Source organism: Loxodonta africana, chromosome 13 (genome assembly GCF_030014295.1).
Source record: "Loxodonta africana isolate mLoxAfr1 chromosome 13, mLoxAfr1.hap2, whole genome shotgun sequence".
NCBI classification, from domain to species: Eukaryota; Metazoa; Chordata; class Mammalia; order Proboscidea; family Elephantidae; genus Loxodonta; species Loxodonta africana.
The window spans coordinates 12,268,805-12,286,207 of NC_087354.1; the positions used below are offsets into that span (position 1 = coordinate 12,268,805).

General features: G+C 38.2%; 1 protein-coding gene across 2 annotated transcripts in view; it reads left to right on the top strand.

The window, feature by feature from the left end:
* TARS3 (threonyl-tRNA synthetase 3) overlaps positions 1–17,403 on the top strand; it is a 97,920-nt gene that overhangs the window by 79,127 nt on the left and 1,390 nt on the right. For both annotated transcript variants that reach the window (XM_064296235.1, XM_064296236.1), the window contains 3 exons: positions 7,570–7,674; positions 14,077–14,149; positions 14,914–15,028. In XM_064296235.1, the coding sequence (XP_064152305.1) occupies positions 7,570–7,674; positions 14,077–14,149; positions 14,914–15,028 (293 nt within the window). The remainder of the gene's footprint in view (positions 1–7,569; positions 7,675–14,076; positions 14,150–14,913; positions 15,029–17,403) is intronic.

Here is a 17,403-nt window from a genome sequence, read left to right on the forward strand (position 1 = left end):
CGGAGGTAGAACAACTAAGTAAACCCATAACAAAAGAAGAGATTGAAAAGGTAATTTAAAAACTCCCAAAAACAACAACAAAAAAGCCCTGGCCCTGCCATCTTCACTGGAGAATTCTACCAAACTTTCAGAGAAGAGTTAACACCACTACTACTAAAGATATTTCAGAGCGTAGAAAAGGATGGAATACTCCCAAACTCATTCTATGAAGCCAGCATTACCCTGATACCAAAACCAGGTAAAGACACCACAAAAAAAAATTACAGACCTATATCCCCTCATGAACTTAGATGCAAAAATCCTCAACAAAATTCTAGCCAATAGTATTCAAGAACATAGCAAAAAAATAATTCATCATGACCACGTGGGATTCATACCAACTATGTAGGAACGGTACGACATTAGAAAAACAATCAATGTAAAACATCATATAAATAAAACAGTAGGCAAGAACCACGTGATCTTATCAATTGATGCAGAAAAGGCATTTGACAAAGTCCAGCACCCATTCATGATAAAAAACTCTCAGCAAAATAAAATTAGAAGGGAAACTCCTCAACATAATTAAAGGTCATTTATACAAAGCCAACAGCCAACAGCCAACATCATCCTAAATGGAGAGAGTCTGAAAGCATTTCCCTTGAGAACAGGAACTAGACAAGGATGCCCCTTATCACCACTCTTATTCAACATTGTGCTAGAGGTCCTAGCCAGAGCAATTAGGCTAAATAAAGAAATAAAGGGCATCGGGATTGGCAAGGAAGAAGTAAAAGTATCTCTATTTGCAGATGACACGATCTTATCCACAGAAAACACTAAGGAACCCTCAAGAAAACTAGTGAAACTAATAGAAGAGTTCAGCAGAGTATCAGGATACATGATAAACATACAAAAATCAGTTGGATTCCTCAACAACAACAAAGAGAACTTCGAAGAGCAAATCACCAAATCAATACCATTTACAATAGCCCCCAAGAATATAAAATACTTAGGAATAAGTCTAACCAGAGACATAAAAGACCTATACAAAGAAAACTACAAGACAGTACTGCAAGAAACCAAAGGAGACCTACATAAGTGGAAAAACATACCTTGCACGTAGATAGGAAGACTCGACATAGTAAAAATGTCTGTTCTACCCTAAGCGGTCTATAGATACAATGCAATCATGATCCAAATCCCAATGACACTTTTTAATGAGATGGAGAAACAAATCACCAACTTCATATGGAAGGGAAAGAGGCCCAAGATAAGTAAAGCATTACTGAAAAAGTCGAACAAAGTGGGAGGCCACACACTACCTGATTTTAGAATTTTTTTTATATCACCACAGTAGTCAAAACAGCCTGGTACTGGTACAACAACAGATACATAGACCAATAGAACAGGACTGAGAAGCCGGACATAAATCCATCTTCATATGAACAGCAGATATTTGGCAAAGGCCCAAAGTCTGTTAAATGGGAAAAAGATATTTTCTTTAACAAATAGTGCCAATATAACTGAATATCCATCTCCAAAAAAATGAAACAAGACCCATATCTCACACATCCACAATAATGAACTCAAAATGGATCGAAGAACTAAATATAAAATCTAAAACAATAAAGATCATGGAAGAAAAATAGGGACAATGTTAGGATCCCTGATACATGGCATAAACAGTATACAAAACATTACTAACAATGTACAAACACCAGAAGAGAAACTAGATAACTGGGAGCTCCTAAAAATCAGATACTTACACTCATCCAAAGACTTCACCAGAAGAGTTAAAAGATTATCTACAGACTGGGAAAAAGTTTTTGGCTATGACAGTTCTCATCAGCATCTCATCTCTAAAATCTACATGATATTACAAAAACTCAACAACAAAAATACAAATAACCCCATTAAAAAATGGGCAAAGGATATGAATAGGCACTTCAAAGAAGACATTCAGGTGGCTAACAGATACATGAGGAAATGTTCACAATCATTAGCCATTAGAGAAATGCAGATCAAAACTACAGTGAGATACCATCTCATCCCAACAAGCATTAATCCAAAAAACAGAAAATAATAAATGTTGGAGAGGTTGTGGAGAGCCTAGAACACTTATACACTGCTAGTAAAAGGAATGTAAAATTGTATAACCACTTTGGAAATCGATTTCGCGCTTCCTTGAAAACCTAGAAATTGAACTACCATGTGATCCAGCAATCCCACTCCTTGGAATATATCCTGTAGAAATAAGAGCCTTCACACGAACAAATATATGCACACCCATGTTCATTGCAGTACTGTTTACAATAGCAAAAAGATGGAAGCAACCAAGATGCCCATCAACAGATGAATGGGTAAATAAATTATGGTATATTCACACAATGGAATACTACACAACAATTAAGAATAACGATGAATCTGTGAAACATCTCATAACATGGAGGAATCCAGAAGGCATTATGCTGAGTGAAATTAGTCAGTTGCAAAAGGACAAATACCATATGAAACCACTATTATAAGAAGTCCTGAAGAAGTTTAAACAGAGAAGAAAATATTCTTTTATGGTTACTACAGTGGGGAGGGAGGGAGAAGGATATTCACTAATTAGGTAGTAGACAAAAACTATTTTGGGTGAAGGGAAAGACACAATACAGGAGAGGTCAGCACAACTGGAGTAAACTAAAAATAGTTTGAATACAACCAAATGCTTCAAAGGCCAGAGTAGTAGGGACAGGGGTCTGGGGACCATGGTTTCAGGGGACATCTAGGTAAGTTGGAATAACAAAGTTTATTAAGAAAATGTTCTGCATCCCCCTTTGGTGAGGGGCATCTGGGCTCTTAAAAGCTAGGAAGCGGCCATCTAAGATGCATCAATTGTTCCCAACCCACCTGGAACAAAGGAGAATGAAGAACACCAAAGACAGGAAAATATGAGCCCAAGAGATAGAAGGGGCCACATAAACCAGAGACTCCATCAGCCTGAGACCAGAAGAACTAGATGGTGCCCGGCTACCGCCAATGACTGCCCTGATAGGGAATACAACAGAGAGTCCCTGATGGAGTAGGAGAAAAGTGGAGTGCAAAACTCAAATTCTAGTTAAAAAAACCAGACTTGATGGCCTGACTGAGACTGGAGGGACCCCAGAATATATGGCCCCTGGGCTCTCTTTTAGCCCAAAACTAAAACCATTCCCAAAGGCAGCTCTTCAGACAAAGATTAGACTGGACTATAATTCATAAAATAATACTAGTAAAGTGTAACTAGTAAAATAACATAAAATTTTATGTTATTTTATTCTTGGCTTAAGTAGATACATGAGACTAAATGGGCAGCTCCTGTCTGGAGGCGATATGAGATTGCAGAAGGGGACAGGAGCTGGTGAATGGATACAGGAAATACAGGGTGGAGAGAAGGAGTGTGCTGTCACATTGTAAGTAGAGCAACTAGGGTCACATAACAATATGTGTATAAGTTTTTGTATGAGAAACTGGCTTGAATTGTAAACTTTCGCTTAAATCCCGCATACACACACAGACACACACACACACATAAAATGCTCAGGAGAATGAAGGAGAAAACACAGACCTTTCAAAAATAAATTTGGGCTTCTTGGAAAAGATAGTTTTTTATAAAACTTTCTTTCCCCAATAACCTGCTAAAATGAGCAAAAAGAATGAGTGCAGGGGAAATTTATTTGTGCTGAAATGACACAACTCATTCAACAAAATATGAAGATTATTGGCCATATGCATCATGGATTAAACGTGTTATGCACTAAAATGGAAAAACTCCTGGGAGTTGACCCCAACTTTTCACCTGATAGATACAATGCAGTTAGTGTGATTATGAGAAATCCTACTAGTTTCCCCCAATTCAGAGAAGCAAGGGCCAGAAGTGTTGACAACATTAGTAGGATAGTCAGTACTTGGTTCAGAATCAGTTCTACAACAAAAGTTGCTCAGGACCATTGGAATCAAAGTGAAGCTATGTATCCAAGGGGGAAATGGAGGAGAAACAGATCAGCCAACCCAGCCATCTACCGTCCTAGCTCTTGTATGGAACATGGGGAGAGTAGGAGAGCAAAAGCGGAAGTAGTAGTCTGTGGATCAGGTAAATGGTGATGATGGCTAGGACAAAGTGATAATAATAGAGATGAAAAGAGTAGAGGTATTTGGGATGTATGTTGAAGGTGGAACTGATGGAATTTATTCGTGGCTTAGATGTGAGAGGAGAAAGATCATCACCATGCTCAAGCAAGGCTTTTTCCTTAAGAAAGCAGGGGCGGCTTTGCATTAAGAAATGTACTGTTACCATTCATTACATTCAACAATGCTGAAAGGCATTGGATAAAATTTAACAATACTGTACATTCCTGTGGAATGCAGAGGCAGAGATTTCCTTTATCATAAAGACATTTATTAGAGAACAGGAATAAATGTCTCAATATAGCGAGAAGTGATAAATATACCTATTTTTTCTACTGTTTCTTAAAATTGTTCTAGATGTACAAATATTTAAAAGAGATAAAAACTATTACAATTTTCTGAAATAAAACATTTCAGAAGCAACAAGGAATAAATGTAATGTGAAATGTGTAGTATTTATTTGAAATATATCATTAAAAGTTATCAAAGGCTGTAAAAGATTTGTTTAAATTAAGATTTGTACCACATTCTTAAAATTGGAAGAATTAATATTGTGACAATATTCTCTTCCAGCTTATCTGTAAATCTAATGTAATTCCAACTAAATCCCACTGGGATCATTGGGGGAACTTGACATTAATTATAATGTTCATCTGAAATCATAGCTGTGTAAGCATAGTTAATGTCATTATTTGCCCTTCTTGAGGCTAGACCTGATTTAAATTCTTTTAGAATAAATGATGAGACAGAAATTTCTGGATGCCCAGGGACCTGAGAAAGGGTCATCCTGATTCTCTTTTACTCCCTACACAAAAATATCATTACATAACACATTCAGGAAGATACCATACTGGTTTCAGTTTATGAGATGAAGAGTGGACTCAAGCTGCCACCCACCTCCACCCAAATCTTTTTGTGTAATCTAGACAAGAGGATTTTGTCTGCAGTAGAGCATCCTGCTTCAAAGGGAGATGATGCTCTGTTTATAATGGTTCTTAGCAGAAATGCTTGGCAGTGATGCTATCCAATTATAACTCAGTTCAGGTGGGTTTAATGAATGAGTCTATTTGTTTTTTTGTTTGTTTCTTTGTTTTGCATGTGTCTTTCAATAGTAGCTAGCTGGCACAATTTTTAGATAAAATTTGTCAAAAGAACTTTGTAAATATCACATATTACATTTATTGCAGTAAGGTAAAATTTGTCTTTCTGAGAAAAGTGTGCACAGATTTTGAGGTGACTTACTTCATTACAGTCAACAGTCAGTTTTCCTTTTCCATCATTTTCTCAAGTGAAGGGGGTGTCATTAAACATGAGGTGCTTGTCAGGAGTGTTTCAGGCCCATAAAGGGAATCTGACCAATGGACTCCTGGAACAGATTTTGAAAAATGAGGTTTCCTATTGGGGAATGGTGGTGGTTAGTGGCAGGAATGGGGTGCATCTGGATTAAACAAGGTTGGCCATAAATTGACATCTGGTGAAGCTAAGAGAGGGTACATGGGAGTTCATTATGCTATTTTTTCTACTTTTGTATATTTTCAATGTTCTAATGAAAAGTATTAAAAATAAAAGAGTAGCAAATAAAGCAGTCTTGTTCTGAGCAAATAAAAACCAAAACAAAGAAAAATAAGGTTCAAAGGAGAGAGAGAGATCCAAAAATACAAATCGAATCTATAGTCAAAACACTGTGAGAAGAACCTACCCCTTTCACCCCCAAAGCACCCTGCTGTGCCTCCTCTGAGAGCTGGAGGTTGGCCAGTGACCTCAGAAGCAGACAGCACACGCTGGCCCACTTCCCTGGCTGTGTTACTGTGGGATTATCTATACCTGGTCTACTTCAAGCCCTGCCTGGTGCCTTGACCATAGTGAGCCTGCCTTCCCCTGGACTCATGGACTCCCCAGAAGGGACTCCTGAAAACCCTCAGGGAAGCTGAAGAGAATATGACCCAGCTCCTCTTCTCTGGGGAGCCTTCCCCCAGCAGTGGCCATCCTGCACCAACATTACACAGTTAGGTGTGCCTATACTTGCTACTGGGTTTACTTAACAATGAAACAGCAGTGAAACTACAAAGAACAGTGAGGGTGGGAAGAAGAGAGATACGCCTGAGGAGGAGTACACAGGAGGCTTTAGAGGTATTGGTAATGCTATATTTCTTAGCACGGTTTTAAAAATTTATTCTTTAAACAAGACAAATGTTTTGATCAATCTTTGCAACAGATGATACGTATCACAATAATTTTTTTAATTAAAAAATAGTGCTATTTATGAATGATGCACTATAGCCCAAATATAGACCTAGGTGAGAATAAAGTATATCAGAAATGAGGATTTCAAATCCATGGGGAGAGAGTGAATTATTCATTAAAGACATTGAACAATCGACTGTCCATTTGGAGGGAACATGTGAAATTCCATATTATACACTATATACAGAAATTTATATATGGATAAAAGATACTTTTAAAAAATCATCAAAGTAATAGGAGAAAATGTAGGAGAATCTCCTTTATTACCTTGGGGAGAGAAAATCCCTTCTTTGCTAAAATTAATGCTAAAATTCTTAAAGAAAAAGACTGGTAGATTTGACTTCTCCAAAAGTAAAAACTTATGATAGCAAAAGATAGTATCAAAACAGATAAGACACAAATAAATAAAAGTAGAAAAAGTATTTTCAATACAGATATTAGAAAATGAATTAATTTCCTCAACATGTAAAGAATCTTTACAAATTAATTACCCACCCCCCCTAAAAAAAAAAAAACAGTAGAAAATGGACAAAGGGTACAAGTAGGCAATTAACAAATAAAAAATATAAATAATCATTAAACATGTTTAATAATATTCAGCTTATCTAAAATGATATTCAGCTTAACTATAGTAATGCTTTTTTTTTAATATTTCATTTTCTACCTTTAAAACTCACAAAACAATTTGTCTCGTGAATTACCTTTAGCGTTTATGATAAAATGAGAATTTGGATGCAGAAACTTATTTTCTTAATTTTTCCAGTGTCTTTGACAACTGTTCAGTAAAGTACTAGTGGAGTAACTCAGTCTTCAAAATGAAGTTAATTTTTTAAAAAAATCTGATTTGTAGAATTCCCTCTCAATATCAGTAAATTAATCTAGCCTGTAGTTTGAACAAAGGTAATCAGTGGAGCTGTAATATAGTGATCTGATGTTGCTTTGATTTTCCTACATACTTTTACTTATTATCTAGTATTTTAATAGTATTTCGTTTCACATTGGTTCATAAAAGACATCAGAATTTGAAAGATAAAACATTTCTAGTAAATGGCATGTTATATGCTTGAAGATGATTTATAAAGAATCTGTCATTTTACCTAGTTTGGGAAAATAACTATTAAATATAATGTCAGAAAATAAAGTCATTACTAAGCCTTAAGAAAATATTTGAATGTGTCATTTTTATTTTTTTAGTCAAGATGGGGATGATAAGAAGAGACCTGTGATCATACATCGAGCCATTTTGGGATCAGTGGAAAGAATGATAGCTATTCTTTCAGAAAACTATGGGGGTAAATGGTAAGTAACATGGAAAAGAAAAGCTATATGTCTATTATTCTTTTTTTTTTTTTTTTGGTGAAAATGTACACAGCAAAACCCATTCCCATTGCTCATTTTCTAGACATAATCATCAGTGATGTTGGTTACCTTCTTCATATTGTGTCAACATTGTCGTTATTTCTGTTCTAGTTCTTTCACTTCCATTTATTTAATCTTTGTGTCCCCCAACCTTCTCATCTATGCTTTAGAGTAGCTGTTCAACCTTTGGTCTTAGTATAAAACCTGTTGCCATCAAGTTGATTCCTACTTATAGCAATCCTATAGTCTTATATAGATAATTTAAATAAAAAAAAAAACAACTTAAAGGTGGCAGTCTTTACTCTTTGAGCTAAACTTACCTGTTTTAAGAGTGACTTCTAATTGGGAGGCAGCTTCAATTCAAAGTTTGAAGAGTAACTCAGGGCCATAGTCTCAGGGACTCCTCCGACCTCAGTAGGTCTAGTAATTGTGAATTCTTTTAAGAATTAGAAGTTCTGTTCCACAATTTCTGCCTTTTTATCAGGACTCATCTATTGTGTTCCTGATCAGAACACTCAGTAGTGGTAGCCAGGCATCCTTGAACTCTTCTGGTCCCAAGGTGGAAAAGGCAGTGGTTTATGTAGACAATTAGTCTTGTAATCTAGCTCCTTCTCTGATTCTTGAGTTTCCCTCTTTCCCTTTTGTTCCAGACGAATAACAACCAATAGTTGTATCTCAGATGGCTGCTTGTAAGCTTTTAAGGCCCCAGAGACTACTCACCATACTAGGAGGTAGAACATAAACTTTAAGAAATATATTATGCGAAGTGACTGGATTATCCCATGAGACCACAGCCCTAGACCCCAAACAAAGAGAACTAATCCCATGAGGTGATTGGTAGTATCTAATTAGTATTAGCACCTGTAGCCCCTCTTCTTTTTTGGGGGGGGTTGTTATTGTTGCAAAACCGTATACAACCTGAAATGGCCACCAATCACAAGAAAAGATGCTCAGCATCTTTAGCCATCAGAGAGATGCAAATCAAATTCACCATGAGATACCATTTCACTTCCACTAGGATGGCTAAGATTAAAAAAAAAAAACAAATTTTGGCGAAGATGTTGGGAATGCAAAATAGTAAGCCATTATGGAAAACAGTGTGGTGGTTCCTCAAAAAACTAAAAATAGAACTACCATATGACCCAGCAATTCCACTCCAGTAATACCCAAAAGACTTGAAAGCAGAGACTCAGACCCAGACTTGTATATCAGTGTGCATTGCAGCACCAAAAGGTGGAAACAACCTAAATGCTCATCAACAGATGATAAAGAAAATGTGGTACATACAATGAAATACAACTCAGAAAGTAGGAAAAATGAAGTCTCGATACATGCTACACTATGGATGGAGCTTGAAGACGTTATGCTGAGCAAAATAAGCCAATCACAATAGGATAAATATTGTATGACCTCACTTGTATAAAAAGACAAGAAAAGGCAAATGTGTAGGGGACAAAGTTTATTAGTGGTTACCAGGGGTGGGAGGAAGGAGGAAGATGGGGGCTTAACAGTGATGCAGAAATCTCGTTGCTTAAGGGTAGGTTTGCACAGCTGATATTGTTCATTGCTGTCAATAAGTTACACACTTGTAAAAAGCTGAATTGGCAAAAGTTGTGTGATAGATATATTTACAACAATGACAAAAAAAAAAAAAAGTAGCTGCAGAGCCTGCCTTTGTACAACCAAACACCTTATGGGATCTGGATTCTTGATTTGGAGTTTTAGGGTCATGGTTTCATGGGACACCCCAGTTAACTGGACTAATAACATGTTTAGTGCTTCTGTTCTACCTCCTAGTTTGATGCATAGTGCCTGGGGTCTTAAAAGCTTGCAAGTGGCCATCCAAGGCCCAATGATTGGTCTCTATTCACCTGGAGCAACAGAGAAAGAAGGAGAGTCAGGCATAGGAGGACACAGAATATGTGGCTAATTGCCTCCATGGACAACTGCCACCTTTGCCATGAGATCAGAAGAACTGTATGGTGCTCAGCTACCATTACTGAACATTTTCATCACAGATTTCATAGAAGAATCCTGATCAAAAAGGGGAAAATGCAGACAGAATTTCAAATTTTCATGGATTCTGGACTTCCTGGAGCCATGGAGGGTGAATGAACCCCTGAACCTATTGCCCTGAGATAATCTTTAAACTTAAACCAAAAATATCCCCTGAAGTCATCTTAGAACCGAACAATAGATTAGCTTAACTAGTAAAAAGTGTCTGCCTTGATTATTATACTCTTTTAAAAACGATATGGGATCAAATTGACAACAGCAACTTGAAAGATTAAATAGAAGCCTAGGGGGCAGTGAATTTACGTTCATGAGGGGGGAACAGCTCAGAAAAGGAGGGTGAGAATGGTTGTGCAACAGGAAGAATGTAAGCAATATCACTGAATTGTGCGTGTAGAAACTGTTGAGTTGGTATATGTTTTGCTGTGTATATTCTCAACAACAACAAAATAAATCAAATTACTAAAAAAAAATAACCTAGCATTTGCCCATTTATTCCTTTTCCCCATGTACAGCTTCTTGACATCAGTCGCATTAGTCATGCTGTGCAAACTTCATCCATATTGGGTCCCATTTCTGTAAGCAAAAAAATGACTGCTACCTAGAAAGTACTTCTGCCTTTTTCCCTCTCCTCCCCACCACCGGTTTCCCCACCACTGGTAACCACTAAGGAATATAAGTTTCTGTACACTTACCTACTCATTGCATATCATAAAAGTGAGAACATACAATATTGGGTTTTTGTGTGTGTGTGTGTGATTGACTTATTTCACTCAACATAATGTCTCCCAAATTCATCCACATTGCAAGACAGTTTTAGGAACTCTTTGTAGCTGAGTAGTATTCCATTGTGTGTATGTACCACATTTTACTTATCCATTCAGTACTTAGGCTGTTTCCATCCTTTGGCTACTATATGCTGCAATGAGCATAGGTGTGCATATGTCTGTTCGTGTCACTTCCGTTAAATCTCTAGGGTATGTACCCAGGAGTGGAATTGCTGGGTATTATGGCAGCTCTACCTCTAGTTTTTTGAGGAATCACCAGACTGTTTTCCACAATGGGGGGTACCATTTTGCATTGACACCAGCAATGGATGAGAGTTCCAGTTTTTCCACATCCCCGCCAACACTTGTTATTTTCCTTTTTTTGCTCGTTTTGTTTTTTTATCTTAGCCATCCTAGTGGGGGTGCAATGGTACCTCATTTTGGTTTTGATTTGCACTTCTCTGATGGCTAATGATGTTGAGCATTTTTTCGTGTTTTTGTTGGCCATTTGAAAGTCCTCTTTTGTGAAGTTTCTGTTCATGTCCTTTGCCCAGTTTTTGACTGAGTTGTCTTTTTGTTGTTAAGTTGTAAAAGTTTTCTACATATTTTAGACATTAGACTTTTATCTGTTGTAAGATTTTTCCCCCCAATTCAATAGATTATCTCTTTAGTCTTTTGATGAACATAAGTGTTTAACTTTTATGAGATGTTTCAGGAACCCATTTTGTTTTCTGTTGCTCATGTATTTGTTATGTTTGATAACCTATCACTGAAAAAAATTAGGTCCCAAAGCTTTTCCCCTACATTCTCTTCCAAGAGCTGTGTTTTTAGATACAACATTTAGGTCCTTGATTCATTTTGAATTACTTTTTGTCTATTTTTCTGAAGAATCATGTCTCAAAAGATAAAATTAGTAGAAAAAAATTAGAGGCTCCTGTCTTGTAATTAGCAGGTATCCAAACAGCAAATAAACAATTCTTGTTACATTTATCATATCAAAGAATAAAAGACACAGTGGCATACTACTGTACCACTTACCTTTTTGGGCACTCAGTTATCCTTTCACCTATTTCAAGACCTTCAAAGATCTAGTTGTCTGAAAAATACAAGGTCCACACTGCCAGGGTACCTCCTTTTGCTGTATGGCCATCTCTTCTCTCCTTCACTCAAATTGTTTATCTCATGAGGATTCCCTGTGACCATGGACTTAGGAGGAACACAGGCAGACCTGGTTTAAAAATGACCCTGAACAATATGCTGGCATCAACCCAAAGAGGACGGCTACAGCTGCACAGAATAACAGTGGGGAAAGGAAATGTCCTCGATTGCAGATTTTTAAAAATTTTATTGTGTTCTAGGTGAAAGTTTACAGCGCAAAGTAGTTTTTCATTCAAAAATTTGTACACAAATTGTTTTGACATTGGTTGCAGTTCCTGCAATGTGCCAGCACTCACCCTGTTTCTCTTTCCAACCTGGGTTCTCTGTGTCCATTCATCCAATTTTCCTGTCCCTTCCTGCCTTCTTGTCTTTGATTTTGGGCAGGTGTGGCCCATTTGGTCTCGTATACTTAATTAACTAAGAAGCTTGTTCCACATGTGTATTATTATTTGTTTTGTAGGCCTGTGTAATCTTTGGCTAAAAGGTAGACTTCAAGGGTGGCTTCAGTTCTGAATTAGCCGAGTGTCTGGGGGCCATAGTCTCAGGAGGTTCCTCCAGTCTCAGACCAATAAGTCTGGTTTGTTTGTTTGTTTGTTTCCGTGAATTTGAATTTCATTCCATGTTTTTCTCCTGCTCTGTCTGGGACCCTCTATTGTGATCTGCGTCAGAGCGGTCAATGGTGGTAGCCACATACCATCTAGTTCTTCTGGGCTCAGGCTGGTGCAGGCTGTGATTCATGTGGTCTGTTAGCCCTTTGGACTAATACTTTCCTTGTGTCTTTTGAGTGTAGAATTTTGAGTGGTACATCTTATAGTCAGTCCTCTTTGCCTGGAAGAAAAAATGGCCAGAGGCATGGAGTTACACTGATGCGTGGGTTCTGGTTACCACTTTGGTCACGAGGTCAGAGATTTAAAAGTGATTAGATTGAAAAATAGATGACAAGTAGATTTGGGAAGAGGAATGTGGCTGATTACTGAGAATGGTCATGAAGGTGGTATTGCCCATCAAAAGGCCCTCACTATGGAGGTTTTCAATATTCAGATACAAGATGACCCATTCTGTTGTTCTTGCCAGCCTCTTTCCTGCCTTACTCAGTGGGTCATGAACAAAGTGACCACTCAGGCAGGAATATAGGTCATGCAAAGGCTCAGCAACATGGACATCCCCCTCAGTGTTGGGTGGGGAGTAGGACTGGGGGTGGAGTGAGGACAGTGGTCAGAAGGAAATATTTTCTATTTTTATATGCCATGCTTCTGTGTTTTATCATAGTTATTATTTTGCTTTTGTAATTTAAGAATAAATATATACCTTCATAAAGTGCTATCTTGTAATAGTCCCCATTGCATTTCCTTCCAGCTTCAATTAAATACTCATTATGATGAAGAAAAAGGCAAGCGTTTCCTATAACAAACATTGCTTGTACCCACCTTCCTTCTTTATTTCTAATTAAACATTTTGTTATAATTTTAGGTTCACATGCAGTTGTAACAAATAATACAGAAAGGTCTAGTGTACCTTTACCCACTTTTCCCCAATAGTCACATCTTGTAAAACTTTATATAGTATCGCAACCAGGAAGTACAATCCACCAGTGTTATTCAAATTTTATCAATTTTACACGCACTCATTTGTGTGTGTGTGGAAAATCTATGGCATGTATAGATTTGTGTGACCACCGCCAGTCAAGATACCTGAAAGTTCTATCACTACAAGGGTCCTTCATGCTGTCCTTTTTATTGTTACACATCCTCTACCCACCCTCGTCCCTAACTCCTGGCAATCACTAATCTTCTGTCCACCGCCATCATTTTGTCATTTCAAGAATGATGCATAAATGGAATCATACAGTTTGCAACCTTTTGAGATTGGCTTTTTTCACTCAACATAATTGCCTTGAGTTTCATCCAAGTTGTTATATCAGTGATTTGTTCCTTTTTATCGCTGATCAGTAATTCCAGGGAATATATGTTTTTATATATTTATTCTTAAATTACTACAGTTTGTTAAACCATCCACCTGTTGAAGGACATTTGGGGTCTTTCCAGTTTTTGGCTATTACAGGTAAAGCTGCTGGGAGCATTTGTGGACATATTTTTGTGTAGTCTTCACGTCTCTGAGACAAATGCTCAGGAGTGCAATTGCTTGTTTGTATGCTAAGCGCAGGTTTAGTCCTTCTATCTGTCTGCCAATCCATTCTTCCCTACCTTTTCCAATCAAAATTTGCAATTTCCCCCTTTATCTACCTTACTATGTTTTATCTTTTAATATAGTTTGGTTTTCTTCCCCATCACTCTACTGAAACTACTCTCTTGTGGAGTTTAAAAAAAAAAAACAACTTATTTTTAATCACGTAATAAGTGGTCATCATTAGATTTTGAAAATACATATTTTATATTTTTTTCAGGCCTTTCTGGCTGTCTCCTCGTCAGGTAATGGTCATCCCTGTGGGGCCAACTTGTGAAAAATACGCACTTCAGGTAAAAGCAGAGACGTTTAAAGAGCAGTACCTAATAATCTTGGTTTATATTCTGTGGAGATCATTGACTTGGAATGTCATTCATACTTTAAGATACGGAATAACTGACACATTAATTTAACAACCCATATGTTCAGTAATAGGGAGTAACACCTTTAGTCTGGTTTGAGTGGCCACGTAGCTGTATCGTAACTATATTGTTTATGTTTTTGAAAAACTGGTGTTTTAAACATCTCATATTTAAATACTCTTTCTCACATGGCTCTGTTAGGGAAGAATGCTTTATTATCTCTTGCTGCATAACAGATTATCGCAAAACTGAGTCAGGAATCTGGGAGCAGCTTAGCTGGTTGATTCTGGCTCAGGGTCTCCCATGAGGTTGTGAAGCTGTTGGACAAGGCTGCAGACACCTGGGACTCAGTCACACCGTTGTTGGCAGGCCTCAGATCCTCACTGGCCATTGCCCAGATACTTTAGTTCTTCAGCACACGGGGATCTCCATAGTCTGCTCAAGCGTCTTCACAGCCTGGCAGGTGGTTTAACACAGCTGAGAGACAGAAGCTGCAGTTTTTATAACCTCATCTCAGAAGTGACACACTCTCACTTCGGCCCCTTTCTGTTGGTCACACAGACCAACTCTGTCCTGTGTGGAGGGAACAGGGGAACTACACGGGGTGTGAACACCAGGAGGCGGGGAACATTGGGGTCATCTTGAAGGCTGGCTACCACAAATAATGTAGTGATAAGTGCTTTATTTTCTTCTAGGTATCCAGTGAATTTTTTGAAGAAGGATTTATGGCTGACGTTGATTTAGATGATAGTTGTACACTAAATAAGAAAATACGAAATGCGCAGCTGGCTCAGTATAATTTTATTTTGGGTAATTTAAATTTTTACATATTTTTCTTAACGCCTTTTTTCCCACTGTAATTCCAAGATACTAATAAAATAAGGAATATTATATAACTTCTTGATTATCATAATTTTGTTTAACACTTATACACAAAAGGAGTCTGTGGTATCCCTGGGTTAGCTGTTCCTAAGAACTCTTTGTTATTTGCCAGAAGGTTATAAAGTTTCACATGAACCTGTTGTATAGTATGATTTGCAACAGCAAATAATATCTCAAACCAACACTGAAAAAAAAAAAAGATGTGAAAATATCTCATCAGTAGAATTAAACTCCTTATGTTTCAGCCATATGTCAGCTCTATTTTTCCTTGTTTCTTTTGGTACACATTAGAAATCTTTGCCAGAGCTCTGTGATGCAGTGGTTAAGAGCTTAGCTGCTAACCAAAAGGTTGGCAGTTCAAATCCACCAGCCATTCCTTCGAAACCCTATGGGGCAGTTTTACTCTGTCTTATAGGGTTGGCTGTGAGTCGGAATTGACAGCAACGGGTTTGGTTTTTTGGTTTTAGAAATCTTTGGAATTAAACCAATTGTCTTAGTCATCTAGTGCTGCTATAACAGAAATACCACAAGTAGATTGCTTTAACAAAGAGAAGTTTATTTTCTCACAGTAAAGTAGGCTAAAAGTCCAAAGTCAGGGCATCAGCACCAGGGGAAGTCTTTCTCTCTCTGTGTTCCCCTAGACTGGGAGCTTCTTCATGCAGGGACCCTGGGTCTGAAGGATGCACACTGCTCCCCTCCCGGCACTGCTTTCTTGGTGATATGAGGTCCCCAACTCTCTGTTTGTTTCCCTTTCCTTTTATCTCTTGAGAGAGAAAAGGTGGTACAGGCCACACCCCAGGGAAACTCCCCTTTACATTGGATCAGGGAGGTGACCTGAGTAAGGGGTGGTGTTATAATCCCACCCTAATCCTCTTAACATAAAACTAAAACCACAAAATGGAGGACAACCACACAGTACTGGGAATCACGGCCTAACCAAGTTGATACACACATTTTTGTGGGGACATAATTCAATCCATGACACCAATGAATGGAAAAGATTGCAAATTTAGAATGATTGAAAGAATTTAGGTGAAAAAATAAAATATTCTTGGGGCATAAATATCTATTTTATTCCCCTTACCGTTGACCAATTTCTTTCTTTCACATGGCAAGAAACATGGCTGCAGATTCCTGCTTCATTTCTCAGTACAGGTCACAACCCAACCTGTTCTGGTTGCATTGATTCCAACTCATAGTGACCTATAGGACAGAGTAGAACTGCTCCTTAGGGTTTCCTAGCCTGTAATCTTTATGGGGACAGATTGCCAGGTCTTTTCTCTGGCAATACAGCTTACAGGTTTGAACTGCTGACCTTTGGGTTAGCAGCCAAGTGCTTAACCACTGTGATACCAGGGCTCCGTATGGGCCACTAGAGAGAACAAACTTTTAACCTACATTCCAGAAAATTCCAGTTGGCCTGGCATCGGTCTGATGTCTACCCCTTGACTCATCAAGCGTGCCAGGTAGAGTCAAGGGGGTCTGTAAGAGAATTAAAAAAAAAAAGTTCCTGTCAAGTCATTTCTGACTCCTGGTCGCCGTAGAACCATTCTCTGTGGAGTTTCCAATGGCTGGTTTTTTGGAAGTGGATTACCAGGCCTCTCCTCTGACGTGCCTCTGGGTGGACCTTACAGGTAGTAGTCAAGTGCATTAGCCATTTGCACCACTCTGGAACTCTGTAAGAGAATCCCAAAAAACCCACTGCCATCAAGTTGATTCCAACTTATAGTGACTATAGGACAGAGTATAGCTGCCCCTTAGGGTTTACAAGGCTAGAAATCTTTACTGAAGCAGGCTGCCACATCCTTCTCCCATGGAATGGCTGGTAGCTTTGAACCACCCACCTTTCGGTTAGCAGCTGAGTACTTAACCATTGCACCACCAGAGCTCCTTGTAAGAGAACAACAACAACAAGAAAAAACCACTGCCATCAAGTTGGTTCCAACTCATAGCCACCCTACAGAACAGAGTAGGGTTTCCAGGTGTGGCTAGTGGATCCAGACTGCCAACCTTTTGGTTAGCAGCCAAGCTCTTAACCACTGCACCACCAGGGCTCCTGTATGAGAACAGCAACTCCTATTTACACCCCAAGACCACAATAGCTGTTCTTTCAAGTGGACAGTGGAGAGATGGTGTTAGAAGTCATTCCTTCCCTCAAGAAACTTACAGTCAGAGGGTTATTAGCCTAATGGTCATTTCATTGATATTTCGTGATTAATTCTGAAGAAAAACTCAACTCATAAGATGCAGTGTCAGGACTGCTGGTTAAATTGCTAAATGTTTATTTCCTTTCCTTTTCTGCA